At 42.1% G+C, this 25,900-nt stretch overlaps 1 protein-coding gene across 1 annotated transcript; it reads left to right on the top strand.

Annotated features, from left to right (window-relative positions):
- The first annotated feature begins 23,402 nt into the window (after positions 1-23,402).
- On the top strand, positions 23,403-24,135 carry LOC123130887 (nuclear transcription factor Y subunit B-1-like). The gene is made up of 2 exons (XM_044550676.1): positions 23,403-23,487; positions 23,579-24,135. Exons 1-2 carry the CDS (start codon positions 23,463-23,465, stop codon positions 23,881-23,883), a joined length of 330 nt encoding a protein of 109 aa, XP_044406611.1. The 5' UTR covers positions 23,403-23,462; the 3' UTR covers positions 23,884-24,135.
- The last annotated feature ends 1,765 nt before the right edge of the window (positions 24,136-25,900 follow it).

Genomic DNA, 25,900 nt, shown 5'->3' with positions numbered 1-25,900 from the left:
AGCATTTAGAGATTGCTTATTCCATTTAGCTAATAACCTTTTGAGTTCATATCTATCTTTGCAAGCTAAAATAGCTAAAGAAGCTTCTTTATCAAATAAATAACCCTCAGGAATAACAAGTGATTCTTCATCATCACTTTCATCATCATAATTAGATTCAATATTTTCAATCTCTCTAGCCCTAGCAAGTTGTTCCTCGAGAAAATCACCAAGTGGAACAGTAGTATCAAGCATAGAAGTAGTTTCATCATAAGTACATGTATAGCAGAAGTAGCATCATCAATAACATGCGACATATCAGAACGAATAGCAGAAGCAAGTTTAGGTGTCGCAAGCTTACTCATAACAGAAGGTGAATCAAGTGCAGAGCTAGATGGCAGTTCCTTACCTCCCCTCGTAGTTGAGGGATAAATTGTTGTTTTAACGCCTTTCAAATTCTTCATAGTGTCCAGCAGATATAAATCCCAAGTGACTCAAAGAATAGAGCTATGCTCCCCGGCAACGGCGCCAGAAATTAGTCTTGATAGCCCACAAGTATAGGGGATCGCAACAGCTTTCGAGGGTAGAGTATTCAACCCAAATTTATTGATTCGACACAAGGGGAGCCAAAGAATATTCTCAAGTATTAGCAGCTGAGTTGTCAATTCAACCACACCTAGAAACTTAGTATCTGCAGCAAAGTGTTTAGTAGCAAAGTAATATGATAGTGATGGTAACGGTAACAAAAGAGTATGAAAGCAAAGTAATATTTTTGGTATTATGTAGTGATTGTAACAATAGCAACGGGAAAGTAAATAAGCGTAAACCAGTATATGGAAAGCTCGTAGGCATCGGATCAATGATGGATAATTATGCCGGATGCGGTTCATCATGTAATAGTCATAACATAGGGTGACACATAACTAGCTCCAATTCGTCAATGTAATGTAGGCATGTATTCCGAATATAGTCATACGTGCTTATGGAAAAGAACTTGCCTGACATCTTTTGTCTTACCCTCCTGTGGCAGCGGGGTCCTAATGGAAACTAAGGGATATTAAGGCCTCCTTTTAATAGAGAACCGGAACAAAGCATTAACACATAGTGAATACATGAACTCCTCAAACTACGGTCATCACCGGTAAGTATCCTGATTATTGCACTTCGGGGTTAACGGATCATAACACATAATAGGTGACTATAGACTTGCAAGATAGGATCAAGAACTCTCATATATTGATGAAAACATAATAGGTTCAGATCTGAAATCATGGCACTCGGGCCCTAGTGACAAGCATTAAGCATAGCAAAGTCATAGCAACATCAATCTCAGAACATAGTGGATACTAGGGATCAAACCCTAACAAAACTAACTCGATTACATGATAAATCTCATCCAACCCATCACCGTCCAGCAAGCCTACGATGGAATTACTCACGCACAGCGGTGAGCATCATGAAATTGGTGATGGAGGATGGTTGATGATGACGACAGCGACGAATCCCCCTCTCCGGAGCCTCGAACGGACTCCAGATCAGCCCTACCAAGAGGTTTTAGGGCTTGGTGGCGGCTCCGTATCGTAAAATGCGATGAAATCTTCTCTCCTAGTTTTTTCTCCCCGAAAGCAGATATATAGAGTTGGAGTTGGAGCCGGGAGGTCTCTAGGGGACCCACGAGGTAGGGGGGCGTGCCCTAGGGGGGCGCCCCCCACCCTCGTGGAAAGGGTGTGGGCCCCCTGGTCTTCATCTTTGGCGAGGATTTTTTATTATTTATTGTAAGACATTCCGTGGAGTTTCAGGTCATTCCGAGAACTTTTGTTTTCTACACATAAAACAACATCATGGCAATTCTGCTGAAAACAACGTCAGTCCGGGTTAGTTCCATTCAAATCATACAAGTTAGAGTCCAAAACAAGGGCAAAAGTGTTTGGAAAAGTAGATACGACGGAGACGTATCAACGGACTTCATAATAAAGGTCCATATCACAAGTGGCAATATAAAGTGACGTTCTTTTGCATTAAGATTTTGTGCATCAACCATAAAATCGCATGACAACCTCTGCTTCCCTCTGCGAAGGGCCTACCTTTTACTTTTATCTTCTACCTTACATAAGAGTCATGATAATCTTCACCTTTCCTTTTTACATTTTATCCTTGGGCAAGCACAATGTGTTGGAAAGATCCAGATACATATAGCTAATTGGATGTGAGTCTGCATGAGCTATTATTGTTAACATTGCCCTTGAGGTAAAACGTTGGGAGGCAAAACTATAAGCCCCTATCTTTGTCTATGTTCGATTAAAACTCCATGCCCATATATATTGCGTGGGTGTTAGCAATTGTGAAAGAATAAATGATAGTTGAGTATGTGGACTTGCTGAAAAGCTCTTATATTGACTCTTTCCTATGTTATGATAAATTGCAATTGCCTCAATGACTGAGATTAGAGTTTGTTAGTTTTCAATGAAGTTTATGGTTCATACTTGAAATTGTGATTGAATTGTTACTTTAGCATAAGAGATCATATGACAATATATATATATATATATATATATATATATATATATATATATTGTTGTTCTAAGAATGATCATGATGCCCTCATGTCTGTATTTTATTTTTATCGACACCTCTATCTCTAAACATGTGGACATATTTTTCAATTTCGGCTTCCGCTTGAGGACAAGCGAGGTCTAAGCTTGGAGGAGTTCATACGTCCATTTTGCATCATGCTTTTATATCGATATTTATTGCATTATGGGCTGTTATTACACATTATGTCACAATACTTATGCCTATTCTCTCTTATTTTACAAGGTTTACATGAAGAGGGGGAATGCCTGCAGCTGGAATCCTGGGCTGGAAAAGGAGAAAATATTAGAGACCTATTCTGCACATCTCCAAAAGTCCTGAAACTCCATGGGAGCACTTTTTAGAATATATAAAAAATATTGGGTGCAAGAAGTACCAGAGGGGGGCCACCCACCAGCCATGAGGGTGGGGTGCACGCCCTACCCCCCTGGGCGCGCCCCCTGCCTCGTGGCCCCCTGGTGTCCCTCCGATGCCCATCTTTGGCTATATGGAGTCTTTCGTCCGAGAAAAAATCAGAAGCAAGCTTTCGGGAAGAAACTCCGCCGCCACGAGGTGGAACCTTGGGGAACCAATCTAGGGCTCCGGCGGAGCTGTTCTGCCGGGGAAACTTCCCACCGGGAGGGGGAAATCATCGCCATCGTCATCACCAACGATCCTCTCATCGGGAAGGGGTCAATCTCCATCAACATCTTCACCAGCACCATCTCATCTCAAACCCTAGTTCATCTCTTGTATCCAATCTTTGTATCCAAACCTCTGATTGGTACCTGTGGGTTGCTAGTAGTGTTCATTACTCCTTGTAGTTGATGCTAGTTGGTTTACTTGGTGGAAGATCATATGTTCAGATCCATTATGCATATTAATACCCCTCTGATTATGAACATGAATATGCTTTGTGAGTAGTTACATTTGTTCCCGAGGACATGGGAGAAGTCTTGCTATAAGTAGTCATGTGAATTTGGTATTCGTTTGATATTTTGATGAGATGTATGTTGGCATCCCTCTAGTGGTATCATCTGAACATCGACTACATGACACTTCACCATTGTTTGGGCCTAGAGGGAGGAATTGGGAAGTAATAAGTAGATGATGGGTTGCTAGAGTGACATAAGCTTAAACCCTAGTTTATGCGTTGCTTCGTAACGGGCTGATTTGGATCCATATGTTTCATGCTATGGTTAGGTTTGCCTTAATACTTCCGTTGTAGTTGAGGATTCTTGCAATAGGGGTTAATAATAAGTGGGATGCTTGTCCAAGTAAGGACAGTACCCAAGCACCGGTCCACCCACATATCAAATTATCAAAGTACCGAACGCGAATCATATGAGTGATGAAAACTAGCTTGACGATAATTCCCATGTGTCCTCGGGAGCGTTTTCCTCCATATAAGAGTTTGTCCGGGCTTGTCCTTTGCTACAAAAAGGATTGGGCCATCTTGCTGCACCTTATTTACTTTTATTACTTGCTACTCGTTACAAATTACCTTATCACAAAACTATATGTTACCGATAATTTCAGTGCTTGTAGAGAATACCTTACTGAAAACTGCTTATCATTTCCTTCTGCTCCTTGTTGGGTTCGACACTCTTACTTATCGAAAAGTCTATGATAGATCCCGTACACTTGTGGGTCATCAGGTGTCCTGTTAAGAAAGACAAAGGATTTACTCGTGGAAAATATACGCTGAATCCATTGCATCCATCTCTCATTGAAGCTCGTACATTTCATGATTTCCATTGTAGGAGCGTGCTCGATCGTGTCGAATGCGTTGGAAAAATCTAGTTGAAGGACCGCAATGGAACGAACCGAAGCCTGACATTGGTGAAAAAAGTAAAAAACCCCAGGATAAGCAATCCTGGATCGATTGCCCTCTGAGAAATCCATACTGGTTCCAATGAATAATGCGCGATATGAGTTTCTAAATATGGTTCACTAGGAGTTTTATCAAAATCTCGAGGAAGCAATTCAATAAGGTAATGGGCCTATAGTAGTTTTTTTGGTGACTGGATTTTTGGAATTGAAGTTATGAAACCAATACTTATGCTCTGCAGATCAAGCTTTCCATCATAGAAGTCAGAGCACATTTTATAAAAATCATGCTTGATGATGTGCGAGCAGGATTTTAGGAAACACCCGTTAAACCCATCAGGCCCAGGGGCCCAATCCAAGGGCATCGTTTTAAGCACCAAATCAATCTCCTCACTTGTAAAAGGAATAGTGATGTCTTCAAGAACATCGATCTGATTGATAATGCTAGGCATATCAAATCAAATGATCACATGGTCAGAGTGGCCAAGGCGGTCTTTATCAGCTTGGAAGAGAAAAACCTCCTTCCCCACATGATCGTGCATGACTATATCATCAAGCAAGAGCTGAGATGCTATGGAATTCCTTCTGAACCGCTCCGTGGCTACTCGATGGAAGAATTTTGCATGGCCGCCTCCAAACTTAAAGTACCTGACCGTACACCTCTTTATCCAATAGATCTTTTTATAGTTCAACAAAGCAAGGAAGTGTTTATTTAGGATGATTCTGAAGTTGGCTTCGGGCGGAGTTACCAATCTCTTTTCTTCTATGCCATCGAGTACCAATAGTGCTCTATTTGAGTTGCCAATCAGGGTTGTGAGTTTAGAAAAGCCTTTACTCCAATGTTTCATAGCGTACTTTAGGTTTTTGTGCTTTTCGCATAGTAGAGCAGTGGAGTTATGAGCAAAGCAATGTTCAATTAAGATTTTTCATGTTTCAAACAAGCCATGGTGGCTAGTCCAATAATCCTCAAACTATATTTTTTCCTTTGGAATGAATGATTCTTTACTTCTATAGCACGGGGCATGATCTGGCATTGGTTCCCCAAGCAGCATAACTACCGTGTTGTGGAGAGAGGTAGACCAATTCAAATATGTGAACTGCCACTTGAGTTGCTCGAGTAGGGGGTTTTGTTGCATGTTCCTCCACATGTAAGATCTACCCTTGATGGTTAATTCCATTAGCGAGTGTTTGCGGATGAATTCATTGAACACTAGCATATCATTCACATTTTCACCATTTCTATTACGGTTATCTGGCACTCTGATGTAATTAAAGTCACCGACTAGGAGCCAATCCTCATTATTAGGTATGCCTACCGATTATAAACTTTCCATCGCATTGCAGCTACCTGCCAATTAGCCTACTTTTTTATAGTTAGGACTATTGCTCTCTTTTCAATGGTAAATGCGAGCAAAAGATACATAAGTCAACTACACGAGTGCTTCGACCTCTTAACTTCAACACATCACGAGATGAGAGGACACCAGCAATGGAACATGCCTGACGTTCAACGTCAAACACCTACATACCCACATGCCCATGTACATGGCATGTTGGTTGGGTGGGGGCATGACTCCCTTCTTTGTCGGGATGCTGGATGTGGAGGTCACACACTTGGCCTTCCCCTTCTCTCTCCCCCTTTTCCCCTTTTTTCCTTTAAGTGGGGCCCATGCCCACATGGCTTTTTTCATAGTTTTTTCCTCTATGAAAGATCTAAAAAAATTAAAATAAAATTTTCCAAATTCTAAAAAAAATATTTTTCGAAAGTTGAAATGGCGGAAGTTGAAATCTCAAAACCTCAAATGTTTTACAAAGTTTATTTCTTTGGAACGTGTAAAATATCCCCAAAAGTTTCAAACTTGGGCCAAGAATTTTTGAAAGAGGAAAATGTAAATTCTACAAGTGCAAAAATAGTAAAGTTTTTAACAATAGAAGTCATCAAATATAGAAACTTTTGGTTGCATTGCAACAGCGCGCCAATTGGCCTACTTTGTTATTGTTGGGACTAGGGCTCTCTTTTCAATGGAAAATGCGAGTAAGACAGACAAGTCAACTACATGGGTGGTTCAACTTCTTAAATTTCCACCAACATGGAATGACAGGACGCCAACAATGAAACACGCCTGACGTTCAACGTCAAACACCTACGTACCCACATGAGCGCATACATGGCAGGTTGGTCGGGCAGGGGACGCAACTCCCTTTTTTTGTCAGGACGTGCTGAGTGTGGAGCTCACACCCTTGGCCTTCCCCTTCTCTCTCTCTCCCCCTTTTCCCTTTTTTGGATGGTGCCCGTGTCCACATGGCTTTTTCATGATTTTTTCCACTATGAAAGATCTAAAATTTTAAAAATACAAAACTTCCAAATTCTAAAAAAATGTAAAGTTTCCAAAAGTTTAAATGACAAAAGTTGAAATATCAAACCTCAAATGTGTTAGAAAATTTAATTTCATTGGAAAGTTTAAAACATCCGCGAAAGTTTAAAACTCAAGCCAAGATTTTTTTAAAAGAGGAGAATGTAAATTCTAAAATTACCAAAATAGTAAAGTTTCTAAAAATACAAGTCATAAAATATAGAAACATTCCATTGCATTGCAGCTGCCCTGCAATTAGCCTACTTTGTTATTGTAACATCCCAAATTTTCAATTTGAAATGTTATACATTAGATCATCATTGCATATCATATTGTATTTGCTTTTGGTTTTGATCCTAGAAATTCTACGCAACTCAAGGACCCACGGAGAGAGTTGAGGATTTCGTTATTTTCATATTTGAGTTTCTCAAATTTTGAAAATAGGATCATTTGATTTTAATTATTTTATCATCAATTATTTCTATTACAAAAATATGAGAGAGGGAATAAAATGACTTTCCCAAAATAAAGAAATGTTGAGGATTTAATAATAAAATCAAATAGGATTTTATTTCAGAGTTTTCGTTATTTTATTTGAATTTAGGAAAAATGTGCATTTTTCAAAATTGCATTTATGCCCCAAATAAATGTTCACCTTGTGCGGCTTGATTTTAGAAGCCCGAGAAAATTTATTTCGGGATTTTTGGAGTCCGTTTAGTATTTCTTTTATCTGTTTTTCTGCGCGAATAATTTAAAAAAACGAAACCGACCTACGGGCCGTGTTAGGCCCGGACTCCTCCGGGGCCGGCCTTTAAAGCCGGGGCGCCCGACCCCGCAGCCCACCGAGCCGCCCCGCCGCCCCGAACCCTAGCGCCGCCGCCGCCGCTCGCGCCGCGCCGCCCCGCCGCCTCGCCGCCTGATCCCGCCGCCGCCCGCGCCGCGCCGCCCCGCCACCCCGTCGCCGGAGCCCTGCCGCCGCCACCGGAACCTCGCCAGAATTGCCGGGTAGTTTTTTTTAGACGCCGGTTTTTTTCCGAAAAACCGTCCAGTTTTTCCGACGGTTTTGTTTGTTATTTTTAGTTTCGGTTTTTTAAATAGATCGGTTTTTCTAATTTATTTAAATAGCGAGCGTTCGTTCGTTCATTCTAGCGAATGTTCGTTGTTTTTCTTTTTGTCGGATAAAATCCACGATTTTTCTGATCGTGATTCCTGATCCGATTTTCGTTTTAGTATAACCTTTCGCTCGTTTATCGGAATCAGGCGATTCAAGCGCCTGGAGTTTCGTCTCGAAACCCTCTATCCGTTTAACCAACTTAAACAAGTTTTTGCCACTGTAAAAAATTGCCCTAGATCCAGAATAGTAAGCGAAGCCTATTTCTTTTGCCGTTTGACTTTCGTTGCTTCGTTTGATTTGATTCTTTTTGCAAACCGGAGTTCTTAAGTTGAACCTTCTGGTTAGATCTCTTATTTGAGTTTTACCTGTGCATTAGATGGATACTTATTGTATGCTTGTTTGTTTGTCTGCGATAGAATACCCGGAGTGCGCCGCCTATTACTTCGAATCTCTAGGTTTCGCGGATCATCAGCAAGGCAAGTAACACTTTGATCATGCCTCCTACTACCCAGTTTTATTGCGTTAGATCAATCCTCAAACATTGCATGATTATGATCTAATTAAATTGTGGGATGGGAAGTAGTTGAGGTAGTACCTATTACCTGTTGTATTATCAAACCTTTGGGAGTTACTTCTACGTTTGCCTATTATGCCATGCTATGCTAGTAGACGTGGATTGGGTGAGTGATATCCATGACAGATGTGAGTTTGTTAATTAATGGTTTATCTAAGGTGGCAACTTAAACACACATCTGGGTGGATTGAGGTACCTGGGTATTCCAGGATTGCCTGTTTTTCTTTATGGACCGCCACCCAGGCCCAAAGGGATCATGAGATTTTTCATACTAGAAACTTCCGTGTGCAGCCACAAGCTATTATGGGCTCTAGCATAGTTGATTAAGTCGTGCGAACTCTTACAGGGTAGACTAGCAGATGTAGGGGAAAGTAGGTGTAACGGTCTATCCATCGTAAGGTGCTAGCGCTTCTGAAAGACTATGTCTCGGTCATCCGTCTTCTCAAACACCATGTAGTGCGAGAAACCAAACGGAGGCGATCGAGTCTTGTGGGGAAAAGTGCGCAAACCTCTGCAGAGTGTATAAACTAATCATGGTTAGCCGTGTCCCCGGTTATGGACATCTTGAGTATCTAGTACTTGGATTATCATGTGAATCTCAACATGTTACTCTAAAAGTTAATTTTGTTGGGTTTTGTTTAATGATGATGCTTAATTGGGATTGAGGATGCTGTCAACCATTCTCAATGTTTAACAACTACCATGATAGTTAAATAAAATTTATTCCTTTGCAGTAGGGAAAAATTGGCTTTACGCAAAACTGTAACCATAGAGCTTTCCACCAGCCAAATATGCATATAGTATAGCTGTTTCATTCCATTACTCTCTATGTGTTACTTTGCCAGCATATTCCATGTGCTGACCCGTTTCGGGCTGCAACGTTAATGTTGCAGACTTTTCAGACGACGATTAAGGAGTTTTTAGGTCGTGGTTCTATACTCAGTGATGCCGTTGGAGTTGATGGACTCACTTATCTTCCAAGCCTTCCGCTGTTATCGTTATTAGATGGCCTTAAGCCATATTTATTGTAATAAGTTCTCTATTGAGACACTCGATGTAATAAGTGTGTGATTGCTACTCTGTTATAAATCCTTCAAGTACTGTGTGGTGTCAGCATTACTGATCCAGGGATGACACCTGAGCACAGAGATTAGACTGTTTGAGGTCTGGTCGCTACAAAGATGGTATCAGAGCACACGCTGACTGTAGGACACGACCACTAAGCTAAAGACCTAGATCACTATTCACTCTCTTCTCTTCTGACCTCTCATCTTTTCTACTCTTTAGGATGGCGGATGCAAGGAACAAGTTCACGCAACCGGATGAAGATACACCCTTTGGACGTCACTTGAAGGAAGTCACTAGATACCTGAACATAGGAGTACCAAGCTTCACCGGAACCTACAACGCCACTTTACCTGAAGAAGAGCGCTGGATGATTCAAGTTCAAGTTCCAGGAAGGACGTTCATGCCAGTCACTGAGCCCATAGAGTTTTCTTTTGATGCACCAACTTGGAGTCTAGGAAAGAGCATGGCAGCTCACATCGCCATGGGACGCATTGGAGAAGTCTACCGCAATGATCTCAAGGATACTATCTACCAGATTTGTGGGCGCCGAGATGAGCACTGGGAGATGATCCGCACCCGAAAGGAAAGATCAATTGCAGCTTTTATCTAGGAATTAAACCAGCACATTCGACGACAGGAGAACCAGATGTGCGCCGACATGATAGACCTGAAGAAGGCAAGGACTAGAATCAAGGAACTGGAGGAAGAACTCAAGGCTACACGTGAAGATTATGAAGAAGAAATTGAAGTATTGGTGGAGAAGAATGATGATCTGATCAAGAAGATCGGAATATTTATGGGAGGCCCTACACCAGTAGATGAAGACGAAGAACCCAAGGAGATTCGCTCGGAAGACTACATCATCATCGACGACACCGACTCGGACCAAGATGATAGCGATGATGACTATATTGAGGAAGCCGGAGCAGATATCATGGAGTCTGCAACCGAAGAATATTTCTAGTAGACCACCTCATCAGTAGTAGCAGTCCACTATGTAAATACAGTAGTCCGAGCACTTTTGCGATAGTTAGATCGATTGTATGCCCTTGTTTGATTGAATGAAGTGAATTGTTTGCTTTTACCTCATATGCATATGGGTAGTGTTTTCTCTTTGGACCCCCTCTATTCTTAAATCTCATCTTTTCTAAATCCTCAGATGCCTCCGAGACGTGACCCCGGATTTACCTTTCCACCGGAGCTCACCCAGTTGATCCAGCAACAGAACACATTGATGCAGTTGCTAGTCCAGAATCAGAATCAGGGGAACAACAACAACAACCCACCACCACCACCACCTGTTGATCACTTAGCCCGTTTTCTTAGGCTGAAGCCGCCGGTATTTTCCAATAGCACCGAGCCGACAGTAGCAGATGATTGGCTCCGCAAGACAGCTAGAGAGTTGACCACAACAGGATGCACAGATGCGGAGTAGGTGAAGTTTGCCGCACATCAGCTTGAAGGACCTGCAGCATCATGGTGGGAGAATTTCACAGCCACTTTCCATGTCGACACTGTCACATGGGACCAGTTTCAGCAGGCTTTTTGAACTGCCCATGTTTCAGCAGGAGCTATGGCCATGAAGAAACGTGAGTTTCGCAACTTGCGCCAAGGAGGACGGACAGTTGGCCAGTATGTGGAGGACTTTAGTAAATTAGCACGTTATGCCCCAGATGACGTTGCTACAGATGCAACTAAGCAGGAGAAGTTTCTGGAAGGACTGAATGATGAGTTGAGCATGCAGTTGATGATAGCAACCTTCAACAACTACCAGGAGTAGGTAGACCGTGCTCTTATGATTGAAGGCAAGCAACAACAAATTGAAAATCGCAAGAGGAAGTATGCACAAGGGAAGTACAATTCTGGAGCTCAGTAGAAGCCACGTTTTACCCCTAGATCGGGAGGACATTTTCAGCATACCCATGGAGGAGGTAGCTCGCACAATCACAACGGCACCAAGAATGGTAATGGTAATGGAGGAAGCAATGGCCAGAACCGTACCAACCCATCAACCCCAGCCAAGAAAGACCTGAGCCAAGTCACTTGCTTTAAGTGTCAGAAGACCGGACATTATGCCAATGAATGTCCTGAAGGCCAGAATGGCAATGGAAGCTCTGAGAAGAAGCCGAACCCTTTCAACAGGGGACAGGTGAACCACGTTAATGTGGAGGAGGTTGAAGAGCAGCCGGATGCAGCAATCGGTAAGTTTTTGGTTAAGTCATTTACTGCACTCGTTCTTTTTGATACTGGTGCATCGCATTCATACATATCAAGGGGATTTGTGGATAAGTATAACCTGCCCACTAAGGTTCTTAGAACACCTATGCTAGTAAGCTCACTAGGAGCGGAGTATATGGCCAGTCAAGGATGTTTTCAAGTGCCATTGAGTATAGATAGGCATGAGTTTCCCTCAGATTTAATCATTTTGGAATCACAAGGTTTGGATGTAATTCTAGGTATGGATTGGCTGTCGATGTATGGGGGAAACATCGATTGCGCCAGTAAGACAATTTTGCTTACCACCCCAGAAGGGAGAAGGATCAAGTATGTATCCCGACATGTGCCAAAAGGGACTCAAGTAAATTGTTTAACAGGAGTTGTGCAGGAGGAAGTACCAGTGGTAAGGGATTTCCCTGACATATTTCTAGAAGAGTTGTCAGGCATGCCACCGGATAGAGATATTGAGTTTTTGATTGAGCTATTGCCAGGCACAGGGCCAATATCAAAAAGACCATACAGAATGCCTGCAAAGGATTTGGTGGAGATTAAGAAGCAGATTAAGGAGTTACTGGATAAAGGTTACATTCGCCCAAGTTCATCACCTTGGGGATCACCGGTACTTCTAGTGGAGAAAAAAGATGGATCGTTAAGGATGGTTGTTGACTATCGTGGGTTGAATGAAGTGACGATCAAGAACAAGTACCCACTACCAATGATCAATGATCTATTTGATCGATTGCAAGGAGCTAAGGTATTTTCCAAGATCGATCTGCGATCAGGATACCACCAGTTGAAGATTCGAGAACATGATATACCTAAGACAGCTTTTACCACCAGGTATGGGCTGTATGAGTATACCGTTATGTCATTTGGTCTGACTAACGCACCTGCCTATTTTATGAACATAATGAACAAAGTGTTTATGGAGTTCTTGGAGAAGTTCGTCGTGGTGTTCATTGATGATATTCTGGTTTACTCGAAGAATGAAGAGGAACATAAGGAACATTTGCGATTGGTACTTGAGAAGCTCAGAGAACATCAACTATATGCCAAGTTTAGCAAATGTGAGTTTTGGGTTGAAGGAAGTAGGATTCCTCGGACACGTTATATCCGGAGAAGGAATATCATTAGATCCCACTAAAGTTGATACCGTGACCAAGTAGGAGGCACCAACAACAGTTGGAGAGATTCAGAGTTTTCTTGGACTCGCAGGATACTACCGGAGATTTATTGAGAATTTCTCCAAAATTGCAAAGCCTATGACGGAGTTGTGAAAGAAGGACACGAAGTTCATATGGACTGAGGAGTGTGAGGCTAGTTTCCAGGAGTTGAAGAAACGCTTGGTTACTTCACCAGTGTTAATTTTGCCAGACTAGACCAAGGATTATGAGGTGTATTGCGACGCTTCACGACGAGGACTTGGAGCAGTGCTTATGCAGGAAGGGAGAGTTGTTTCATATGCCTCACGACAACTGAAACCCCACGAATTGAATTATGCCACGCATGATTTGGAGTTAGCAGCCGTAGTGCATGCATTGAAAACATGGAGACATTTCCTCATTGGAAATCATTGTGAGGTGTACATGGATCACAAGAGTTTGAAATACATTTTCACGCAGAAGGAGTTAAACCTCAGACGAAGGAGATGGTTGGAGCTCATCAAGGATTATGATATGAGATTGCATTACCATCCCGGAAAGGCTAATGTAGTAGCTGACACATTGAGCCGTAAAAGCCATGTCAATACACTAATGACGGGAGAAATACCAAAGGAGTTAGCCGAGGATCTTCGTGAGCTATGTTTGGAAATAGTTCCGAGAGGCTATGTAGCAGCATTGGAGATTCAGTCAACTTTGATGGATAGAATCAGAGAAGCTCAGAAGACTGACAAGGAGATTGCCTCTATAAAGGAGAAAATGAGCGAAGGAAAGGCTAAAGGATTTCATGAGGATGAGCATGACACCCTATGGTTTGAAGACTGTGTTTATGTGCCCAATGACCCGAAGATCAGGAGGTTGATTCTGCAAGAGGCACACGATTCACCATATTCGATTCACCCAGGAAATACCAAGATGTATTTGGATTTGAAGGATATTTTCTGGTGGACCGGAATGAAGAAGGATATTGCAGAGTACGTAGCAGTATGTGATGTATGTCAGAGAGTGAAGGCAGAGCATCAGAAGCCAGCAGGATTGCTACAACCATTGCCGATACCCGAATGGAAGTGGGATAAGTTAGGCATGGATTTTATCACGGGATTACCCAGGACTCGTTCAGGCTATGACTCGATTTGGGTTGTAGTTGATCGGTTGACGAAAGTAGCTCATTTCATCCCGGTAAAGACCACTTACACCAGTGCTAAGTTGGCAAAGATATACATGACCAGGATTGTATGCTTACATGGAGTTCCGAGGAGTATAGTATCAGATAGAGGAACCCAGTTTACCTCAAAGTTCTGGAATCGGTTGCACGAAACTTTGGGTACCAGGCTAGAGTTCAGCACAACTTTTCATCCACAGACAGATGGACAGACCGAGAGAGTCAATCAGATTTTGGAGGACATGCTGAGAGCTTGTGCGCTAGATTATGGATCTAGTTGGGACGACAATTTGCCATATGCAGAATTCTCTTACAACAACAACTATCAATCCAGTTTAAAGATGGCCCCTTTCGAAGCCTTGTACGGAAGGAGGTGCAGGATACCATTGTCATGGGATGAAGTTGGAGACCGCCAGTTGTTTGGGCCTGATTTGATTAAAGAGTCTGAACAGAAGGTGAAATTGATTCGCGATAGGCTCAAGGTAGCTCAATCCAGGCAGAAGAGTTATGCAGATTCAAAACGCAAGGATACAGATTACGAAGTCGAAGACAGAGTTTATCTTCGAGTATCCCCACTTCGGGTAATAAAGCGTTTTGGTGTTAAGGGAAAGTTAGCGCCACGGTTTGTAGGACCATACCGAGTATTGGAACGTATGGGAGAAGTGGCCTACAAGTTGGAATTGCCCGCAGGATTGTCGGGAGTTCATGATGTGTTCCACATTTCGCAGTTGAAGAAGTGCCACGCGGAGATGGCTGACATACCCTTCACAGACAAAGTGCCATTGAAAGCAATTCAGTTGGATAACGATTTGACCTATGAGGAGAAACCAGTTAAGATTCTAGAGTATGCCAGTCGAGTCACCGGCAGCAAGGTTCTCAAGTTTTCCAAGGTTCAGTGGAGCCACCACACGGAGCATGAAGCCACCTGGGAGCGAGAGGAAGATTTGCTAAAGGACCACCCTCACCTATTTTCTAGCCAACCCGAATCTCGAAGGCGAGATTCATCTTAAGGGGCGTAGGTTTGTAACATCCCAAATTTTCAATTTGGAATGTTATACATTAGATTATCATTGCATATCATATTGTATTTGCTTTTGGTTTTGATCCTAGAAATTCTACGCAACTCAAGGACCAACGGAGAGAGTTGGGGATTTCGTTATTTTCATATTTGAGTTTTCTCAAATTTTGAGAATAGGGTCATTTGATTTTAATTATTTTATCATCAATTATTTCTATTACAAAAATATGAGAGAGGGAATAAAATGACTTTCCCAAAATAAAGAAAAATTGATGATTTAATAATAAAATCAAATAGGATTTTATTTCAGAGTTTTCGTTATTTTATTTGAATTTAGGAAAAATGTGCGTTTTTCAAAATTGCATTTAGGCCCCAAATAAATGTTCACCTTGTGTGGCTTGATTTTCAAAGCCCGGAAAAATTTATTTCGGGATTTTTGGAGTCCGTTTAGTATTTCTTTTATCTGTTTTTCTACGCGAAATAATTAAAAAAAACGAAACCGACCTACGGGCCGTGTTAGGCCCGGACTCCTCCGGGGCCGCCTTTAAAGCCGGGGCGCCCGATCCCGCAGCCCACCGAGCCGCCCCGCCGCCCCGAACCCTAGCGCCGCCGCCGCCGCCCGCGCCGCCCTGCCGCCGGATCCCGCCGCCGCCCACGCCGCGCCGCCTCGCCGCCGGATCCCGCCGCCGCCGCCGCCCGCCAGCGCCGCGCCGCCCCCCCCCCCCGTCGCCGGAGCCCCGCCGCCGCCACCGGAACCTCGCCGGAATTGCCGGGTAGTTTTTTTAGACGCCGGTTTTTTTCCCGAAAAACCGTCTGGTTTTTCCGACGGTTTTATTCATTTTTTTAGTTTCTGTTTTTTTTAAATAGATCATTTTTTCCAATTTATTTAAATAGCAAGTGTTCGTTCGTTCGTTCGTTCTAGCGAACGTTCGTCATTTTTCTTTTTCTCAGATTAAATCCGCGATTTTTCTGATCGTGATTCCTAATCCGATTTTCGTTTTAGTATAACTTTTCGCTCGTTTATCGGAATCAGGCGATTCAAGTGCCTGGAGTTTCGTCTCGAAACCCTCTATCCATTTAACCAACTTAAACAAGTTTTTGCCACTGTAAAAAATTGCCCTAGATCCAGAATAGTAAACGAAGCCTGTGTCTTTTGCCGTTTGACTTTTGTTGCTTCGTTTGATTTGATTCTTTTTGCAAACCGGAGTTCTTAAGTTGAACCTTCTGGTTAGATCTCTTATTTGAGTTTTACCTGTGCATTAGATGGATACCTATTGTATGCTTGTTTGTTTGTCTGCGATAGAATATCAGGAGTGCGCCGCCTGTTACTTCGAATGTCTAGGTTTCGTGGATCATCAGCAAGACAAGTAACACTTTGATCATGCCTCCTACTATCCAGTTTTATTGCATTAGATCAATCCTCAAACATTGCATGATTAGGATCTAATTAAATTGTGGGATGGGAAGTAGTTGAGGTAGTACCTATTACCTGTTGTATTATCAAACCTTTGGGAGTTACTTCTACGTTTGCCTATTATGCCATGCTATGCTAGTAGACGTGGATTGGGTGAGTGATATCCATGACAGATGTGAGTTTGTTAATTTAATGGTTTATCTAAGGTGGCAACTTAAACACACATCTGGGTGGATTGAGGTACCTGGGTATTCCAGGATTGCCTGTTTTCTTTATGGACCGCCACCCAGGCCCAAAGGGATCATGAGATTTTTCATACTAGAAACTTCCGTGTGCAGCCACAAGCTATTATGGGCTCTAGCATAGTTGATTAAGTCGTGCGAACTCTTACAGGGTAGACTAGCAGATGTAGGGGAAAGTAGGTGTAACGGTCTATCCATCGTAAGGTGCTAGCGCTTCTGAAAGACTATGTCTCGGTCATCCGTTTCTCAAACACCATGTAGTGCGAGAAACCAAACGGAGGCGATCGAGTCTTATGGGGAAAAGTGCGCAAACCTCTGCAGAGTGTATAAACTAATCATGGTTAGCCGTGTCCCCGGTTATGGACATCTTGAGTATCTAGTACTTGGATTATCATGTGAATCTCAACATGTTACTCTAAAAGTTAATTTTGTTGGGTTTTGTTTAATGATGATGCTTAATTGGGATTGAGGATGCTGTCAACCATTCTCAATGTTTAACAACTACCATGATAGTTAAATAAAATTTATTCCTTTGCAGTAGGGAAAAATTGGCTTTACGCAAAACAGTAACCATAGAGCTTTCCACCAGCCAAATATGCATATAGTATAGTTGTTTCAATTCCATTACTCTTTATGTGTTTCTTTGCCAGCATATTCCATGTGCTGACCCGTTTCGGGCTGCAACGTTAATATTGCAGACTTTTTAGACGATGATTAAGGAGTTTTTAGGTCGTGGTTCTATACTCAGTGATGCCATTGGAGTTGATGGACTCACTTATCTTCCAAGCCTTCCGCTGTTATCGTTATTAGATGGCCTTAAGCCATATTTATTGTAATAAGTTCTCTATTGAGACACTCGATGTAATAAGTGTGTGATTGCTACTCTGTTATAAATCCTTCAAGTACTGTGTGGTGTCAGCATTACTGATCCAGGGATGACACCTGAGCACAGAGATCATACCGTTTGAGGTCTGGTCACTACAGTTATAGTTTGGAACTAAGGCACTCTTAACTGGGAAATGCGAGCAAGACACACGAGTAACCTATCGAGTGGTTCGACCTCTTAACTTCCGCACGACAGGGGGTGTATGCACACTAACAATGGAGCACGCCTGACATTCAACGTGAAACACTTACGTACCCACATCCACGTGTACATGACATGTTGGTCGGGCGGGGGACGCGGCTCCCGTTTTTGTCTAGACGTGCTGGGTGTGGAGGTGACACACTTGGCCTTCCCTTTCTCTCTCCCCATCTTCCCTTTTTCTTTTTGGCATGGCCCATGCCCACATGGCTTTTTCATGGTTTTCACTATGAAATATCTAAAAAAAATAAGATTACAAATTCCTGAAAATTTAAAGTTTCCAAAAAAATGCCAAAAGTTTAAATCAAGAAACCTCAAATGTTTTAGAAAATTTATTATTTTTGGAAAGTTTAAAAAATACCCAAAAGTTTCAAACTCAGGCCAAGAATTTTTGAAAGAGGAAAATGTAAATTCTAAAAGTGCCAAAATAGTAAAGTTTCTAAAAATATAAGTCGTCAAATATAGAAACTTTCCATTGCACTGCAGTTGCCCGCCAATTAGCCTACTTTGTCATAGCTAGGACTAAGGCTCTCTTTTTCATGGGAAATGCGAGCAAGACAAACAAGTCAATGATACGAGTGATTCGACCTCTTAACTTCCACATGACACGAGATGTGAGGACGTCAACAATGGAACATGCCTAACATTCAAGGTCAAACACCTATGTACCCACATGCGTGTACACGACATGTTGGTCGGGCGGGCGATGCATGCCCCTTTTTTTGTCGGGATGCTGGATGTGGAGGCCACACACTTGGCCTTCCCCTTATCTCTCCCACTATTGTTCTCTCCCCATTTCCTTTTTCTTTTAGGTGGATACCATACCCGCATGGCTTTTTTCATAATTTTTTCCTCTATGAACGATCTAAAAAATTAAAAATACAAAATTTCCAAATTATCAAAAAGTTAAAGTATCCAAAAGTTTAAATGCCGAAAGTTGAAATCTCGAAAACTCAAATGTTTTAGAAAGTTTTTTTGGGAATGTGTAAAACATCACTGCAAGTTTCAAACTCGGGCCAAGAATTTTTGAATGAGGAAAACCTAAATTCTAAAAGTGCCAAAATAGTAAAGCTTCTAATAATAGAACTCGTCAAATATAGGAACTGTCCATTGCATTGCAGCTGCCAGCCAAATGGCCTACTTTGTTACAGTTGGGACTAAGGCTCTCCTTTCAATGGGAAATGCGGGAAAGACTCACAAGTCAACCACACGAGTGGTTCGACCTCTTAACTTCCACGCAACATGGGATATGAGGACGTCAACATTGGAACACGCCTGATGTTCAACGTCAAGCACCTACTGGTACCTCTTGAGCATGCGTTGGTTTTTCCTTGAAGAGGAAAGGGTGATGCAGCAAAGTAGCGTAAGTATTTCCCTCGGTTTTGAGAACCAAGGTATCAATCCAGTAGGAGGTAACACACAAGTCATCTAGTACCTGCACAAATAAACAAGAACCTCGCAACCAACGCGATACAGGGGTTGTCAATCCCTTCACGGTCACTTACGAAAGTGAGATCTAATAGAGATAATAAGATAAATATTTTTGGTATTTTTATGGTATAGATTGGAGAATAAAGATTGCAAAATAAACGGTATTAGAAATAGCAAGTTGATATGAAAATAATATGATGGAAGATAGACCCGGGGGCCATAGCTTTCTCTAGTGGCTTCTCTCAAAATAGCAAATTCTACGGTGGGTGAACAAATTACTGTCGAGGAATTGATAGAAAAACGAATACTTATGAGAATATCTAGGCATGATCATCTATATAGGCATCACGTCCGCGAAAAGTAGACCGAAACAATTCTGCATCTACTACTATTACTCCACACATCGACCGCTATTCAGCATGCATCTAGAGTATTAAGTTTATAAGAACAGAGTAACGCATTAGGCAAGATGACATGATGTAGAGGGATAAAATCAAGCAATATGATATAAACCCCATCTTTTTATCCTCGATGGAAACACCACAATACGTGTCTTGCTGCCCCTGCTGTCACTGGGAAAGGACACCGCAAGATTGAACCCACAGCTAAGCACTTCTCCCATTGCAAGAATGATCAACCTAGTAGGCCAAACCAAACTGATAATTCTAAGTGACTTGCAAAGATATTTAAATTATGCATAAAAGATTTCAGAGAAGAATCAAATATTGTTCATAGATAATCTTGATCATAAACCCACAATTCATCGGATCTCGACAAACACAACGCAAAAAAATTACATCGAATAGATCTCCAAGAGAATCGTGGAGAACTTTGTATTGAGATCCAAAGAGAGAGAAGAAGCCATCTAGCTAATAACTATGGACCCGAAGATCTGTGGTAAACTACTCACACATCATCGGAGAGGCTATGGTGTTGATGTAGAAGCCCTTCGTGATCGATTTCCCCTCCGACAGAGCACCGGAAAAGGCCCCAAGATGGGATCTCACAGGTACAGAAGGGTGTGGTGGTGGAAATAGGGTTTTGTGGTGCTACTAGATGTTTTCGGGGTATATGGGTATATATAGGAGGAAGAAGTATGTCGGCGGAGCTAAGAGGGGCCCACGAGGGTGGGGGACGCGCCTACCCCTCCTGGGCGTGCCTCCCTGCCTCGTGGCGTCCTTGCTTCTTTCTTGATGTCCACTCCAAGTCTCCTGGATCATATTTGTTCCAGAAATAACTCTCCCGAAGGTTTCATTCCATTTGGATTCCGTTTGATATTCGTTTTCTGCGAAACACTGAAATAGGGAAAGAAACAATAATTTGCACTGGGCCTTTGGTTAATAGGTTAGTCCCAAAAATAATATAAAAAGGTATATTAAATCCCATTAAACATCCAAAATAGATAATATAATAGCATGGAACAATCAAAAATTATAGATACGTTGGAGACGTATCACCTACAAACCCACATGCGCGTGTACACGGCATGTTGGTCAGGCGAGGACGCGGTTCTCTTTTTTTGTCGGGATGTGCTGGGTGTGGAGGTCATACCCTTGGCCTTTCCCTTCTCTCTCTCAATTTCCGTTTAATCTTTTAGTCGGGGCCCATGTTCGAATGGCTTTTTCATAGTTTTCCCCTTATGAAAGATCTAAAATTTTAAAATACGAAATTTCATATTCTAAAAAATTTGAAGTTTCCAAAAGTTTAAATGCCGAAAATTGAAATCTTGAAACGACAAATGTTTTAATTTTTTAAATATTTTTTGGAAAGTTTAAAACATCCCCGAAAGTTTCAAACCCGGGCCAAGATTTTTATAAAGAGGAAAAATTGTAAATTCTAAACGTGAGAAAATTATAAATTTTCGGAAAATAGAAGTCATCAAATCTAGAAACTTTCCATTGCATGTAGCGGCCTGCCAATTAGCCTACTTTGTTACAGTTGGGACTAAGGCTCTCTTTTCAATGGGAAATGCGAGCAACACACACAAGTCAACCACACTAGTGGTTCGACCTCTCAACTTCCATGCGACACGGGATGTGATGACGCCAACAATGAAACACGCCTGACGTTCAACATCAAACACCTACGTACCCACATGCACGAGTACACGACATGTTGGACGAGAGGGGGGCGCGACTCCCTTTTTTGTTGGAAACAGATGGTGTGCGGCCTAAACATGTGGCCTCCTCTTCTCTCTCACCTTTTCTTTTTTCCTAGTTGGCCTCACCCCCATGTTTTTTTATGTGAAACCTTATTTTTTTTTGGAAATTTAAACTTTCAAAACTTCAAGTTAAAATTCTGATTTTATTTAAATCTGAAAGTATCAAGTTCTGAAAATATCAAAGATTCTTTGTTTTTGAAAGCCAAAACTATAAAATCTGAAAATTTCCAAAAATGAATATTTAGAAAATTAAAAATCACTGAATAGCTGTAAATGGATTTTTTTAAAAGTCAGAATTCGACCGCGTCTTCCTTGTGGCGCCCATCGCTCGGAGGGGGATTTTTGGTCTATGGATGTATATATACCTATACAGGAAAACAATAGTAATTACATAAAAATTTTAAAAATTCTAAATATATTTTTGAAATAAACTTGACCTTTGATTGTTCTTTTGAAAAAAAATCCACAAAGAGAAAAATTCTCTTTGACTTCTTTTCAAAAAAAGAAAACAAATTTCCGGCCAAAATAGTGGTGAACAGTGACCTATAATAGCAAATAATTTTTTCCCCTGAAGTCAACTCCGGTTTTCGTGAAATTTTATATACTATTGCAAAAGAAAGTTATGCTTATTCCAAAATAAACTTCTGAACTATATGTTTTATTTTTTTTTATTTTTTCCCTATATAAGGTGCAGATACAATCAGTAACCAGTGGACCCCCCACTCTGCTTATTTTTTGTTTTAAACTCATCCATGCTCTAGGTGGGAGTTGGGACGAAGGAATATATCTAGTGCACTGAAGCTTGTGATGCTACCGGTTCACCGAACTCACGTTGCGCTTTTATGTTCAAAAAATTGTGAAAAGATTAGCACATTCACACAACATCAATGTCGGTTTCCATAAAATTTCAAGTCAAAATTCAAAACATAACTCAAAAAACAAAAATGACAAATTCAACACTGAATAGTAGGTAAAATAATTTGGGCTTTAGGTTTGGCCCATTACCACACTAATGTCAAATTTATTATTTTTTGTATCTTAAAAAATGTTTCAAATTTTAATACGAAATTTTGTGACAATATACATTGATATTACGCTAATGTGCTAGATTTTTTTAGTTCTTTAAAATGTTCTATAACATCCGATGCACCGATAGCATCACAATTACGGATGCAACGGATACATTCTCGTTGGGACGAGGCTCCCGTTGCAGTTGATAGAGAAGCGAGACACACAAGTCAGCTACGCAAGCGGTTTCCGATCTCTTTAATTTCTACTAGGCGGCAACGGATGGGAGAACGCGAGCAACGGGACGCGCCGACGCCGAACGCGTACGCACCCTCATCGGCGCGTACCCAACCACCTCTGGCTCATTGACGTCGTACGTCGTCTTCCTCTCTTCGCTCAGCAGGATAGTAATCACTTGCTAAAGAAGAAAAGATTCAATGCTAATCACCGCGCGTCTCGCCGGTACGGTGTAATCCCTTCACCCGCGAATAAGTGTATATTAGGCTTTAAAATTTATTCACAAAAAAGTATATTTCTATTTTTTCAATGTATTTTAAAATATTAAAAATACTTCTCTCTCATCGCATGGTAATCAAGACCAATATCGTTCCACACATGATCTCCTTAATTTCTACATATCCTTAACTTATTAGAGATTGAATAATTGAAGAGGAGAGATAGTGGTTTGCATCTTCCTAATGCATTTTTCACTCTATACTTCATAATCTGTTTTAGTAAAAAAAAATATGTATATTTATTCGTGGAGGGAGGAAGCAGGTGACAAGCGAACAAAGGAGCACACCGGTGCGAGGGTATCGACTTTAAAGCCGGCCCCTGCCCTGCCCCGTAACGCATGCATGGCTCGCGGGAACTGCAATGTGGCAGCCTCACCTCGTTCTCCGCGCGACACGGCGGTACCATGCACCTTGGCATGGCACCGTGGACGTGCGTCCAGACTGGCGCAGCCCAGCCCGCGGACACCTATAAATGGGTGCCCAGGCCACAAGCCGTTCTCATCACAAGTTCACAACGCACACACATTGAGTAAGTGTGTAAGTAAGTGACAGATTGAACAATGGGAGGGCGCGGCAAGAAGCGTGGTATGGAACAGGGAGCGCCCCCCTCGATTACGCATAGTTTTACTAGTAGTTGTTCATGGCGGTTCTGATTTGTTTCTGGTTTTGGTTTCAGGTGCTGCGAAGGAGGCCGGCCGTGAGGGCAACGGGGAGAAGCCGGCGTCCGACGGGGGCAGCGCGCTGCCGACGGCCAACGTCGTGCCCCCGACGAGGCGGGTGCCGCCGTCGAACGTCAAGATCGCCGAGTCCGCGAAGCAGCTCACCCACGACTGCGCGGCCGAGTTCGTTTTCAGCCGCAGGGCGCGCCCTCCTGCGCGGCCGGCGATGACGGCGGCCGTGTCGCCTGGCGCGCCAGTGTTCACCGACGAGGAGCTGGAGTTCCTCCAGTCGGTAATTCCTCCGCCGCCGGGCGGATATTAGCGGTGCGGCGGGCAAGCTGGTCGGCCACAGGCGGAGGCGCTGCCACCTGCGGGGCATGGCTATAAATGTTGTGTTGTTTTGCTTGAAGAAAAATCCCGGTGTATCCAATAAGACAATAATATATACACCGTCCGTTTCAAATTACTTGTCTTAAATTTATTTAGATACAGACACTAAAACTTGTCTACATATATCTGTATTTAAACAAATGTAAGACAAATAATTTGGAACGAAGGGAGGGAGTACTAATGACATATTCAGAGCTGTCTCTCTATGTGAATGTCTTTGGATAGGAACTAGAAACAGGACAAAAACAAATTAAAAAATATGCTTAAGTTTCCAAAACTCCTGAAAAATAGAGTATATTTGGGAGGTCACGTTCACCAAAAATGCAAAATTTGAAGTTCAAACTAAAATACATTTGCAAGGTATAGAGAAACAAATCCAAGAAATGAATAGTGACAAACGGTGCATCACTATTTCTGTATATTTTTTCCTGACCTTCCAAATGTATTTGTGTCTGAACCTCAATTTAACCAATTTAAGAACATGATATCTCCACTATATCATATTATTTGAGATATTTAAGAAAACATGGTATGTTTGAAGTTTTCATTGCAACTGATTTCAACCAGATACTTTCTAGGAATACCTTACAACGTTATGTGGGAGAGGATGCACCCGTGCCGACATGTGTCACACGCGAAAGAGCGAGTGCTTTTCTGTTAGTTCTATGATTTTTTCTTTCCTTTTCTTTTCATCTTTTCACTTAGTTGTTAGTAGATAGTTTTAGCATCTTACAAAATGAAACATAATTCTTTTTTTTCAAATATTTAATATTTATGTAAACCTGTTTCATAGTAGACTAAATTCTAGCACCAACATACTCTCAAATGTAGATGCTAGAATTTAGTCTACTTCGGGCCAGCCCAATAGCAACCAGAGGGACATTTTAGTCTATGTTGGAATATAGATGCTGGAATTCAGCACCTACATACCCTCAAATGTAGACTAAATTCCAGCACTTACATATGAGGATGTTTCATAATAGACTAAATTTCATAGGTTGCAACAGGTTAATACAATCCTAAGGGCATCTACATTTGAGGGTATGTAGGTGCTGGAATTTAGTCTACTTTAGGCTAGCCCAATAGCATTTTTCTAAATTCCTAATAAATCCTAGAGGCCCACTCAGCCCATTCGTGTAAGGTAAGAGGTGAAACCAAAGTTAAGTCCCACATTGCTAGTTTGGTGGGAGTTGGACCTCCTTATAAGGGAGGGTGTTTCCCCACATGTATGAGCATGAGAACAAGAGGGACAATCATGCGCGCTTCTCCTTCACCGCCCGCCGCGCCACGGGTTGCGGGAATGAGCCGAGCCGAGATTGAATCCGAACGGCGCACCTCTTTGGCTGCAGTCTTTTCGCTTCGTCTCCCTCTTTTGCTTCACCTTCCGTCGCTGCCCTCTCGCCTACTTCTCATGTGCCTATAAAAGAGAGGTCGCTCCTCTCTAGAGAGACACACCAGAACCTCTTTCTCTCGTCACCGAGTTCCAATCTCTAAGCTACTCTTGCAATCTTCCCCATCCCGGTGTGCGTCACAGGTCGAGACAGTAGGCCTTGAGAAGGATGATGAGGTTTTTGGGGAGCGCTCTGCGCGACTATTGACCGGTTCATCACGGATGCTGTGGACACCGGCGGCCACTTCGCCAACGATGACTTCTTCCCCGATGTCAACAACCTCTTCGACGACATGGCTGGCAAGGACACTAACCCAAGACCAGTGCTTCTGCCGCTGTTCCGTACGTCTTCGTGTCCTCTGTGTTTATGTTGATGCTACATCTTCTTGCTCTAGCATTTCTTGTTCTAGCCTCTATACTACACAAGTTCTGTTCTAGATCATCTACTTCATGTCTGCATATGCTACTTACCTTCTCTATTTCAAATTGCATGACTTGTTTTATCTCTATTATTATAGTCATATTTTATCTAGTATTCCTGTTAGTAAAATCACATGGT

This window comes from Triticum aestivum, chromosome 6A (assembly GCF_018294505.1).
Source record: "Triticum aestivum cultivar Chinese Spring chromosome 6A, IWGSC CS RefSeq v2.1, whole genome shotgun sequence".
NCBI classification, from domain to species: domain Eukaryota; kingdom Viridiplantae; phylum Streptophyta; class Magnoliopsida; order Poales; family Poaceae; genus Triticum; species Triticum aestivum.
The sequence above is the reverse complement of the archived record's forward strand: the minus strand, read 5'-3'. Positions and strand labels throughout refer to the sequence as shown.

Bases quoted from the DNA above. Each gene is read 5' to 3' on its own strand.
- LOC123130887 (XM_044550676.1), top strand. From the start codon at position 23,463: ATGGGAGGGCGCGGCAAGAAGCGTG. The intron at 23,488-23,578 runs GTATGGAACAGG...TTTTGGTTTCAG, and splicing joins AGGGCGCGGCAAGAAGCGTG to GTGCTGCGAAGGAGGCCGGC.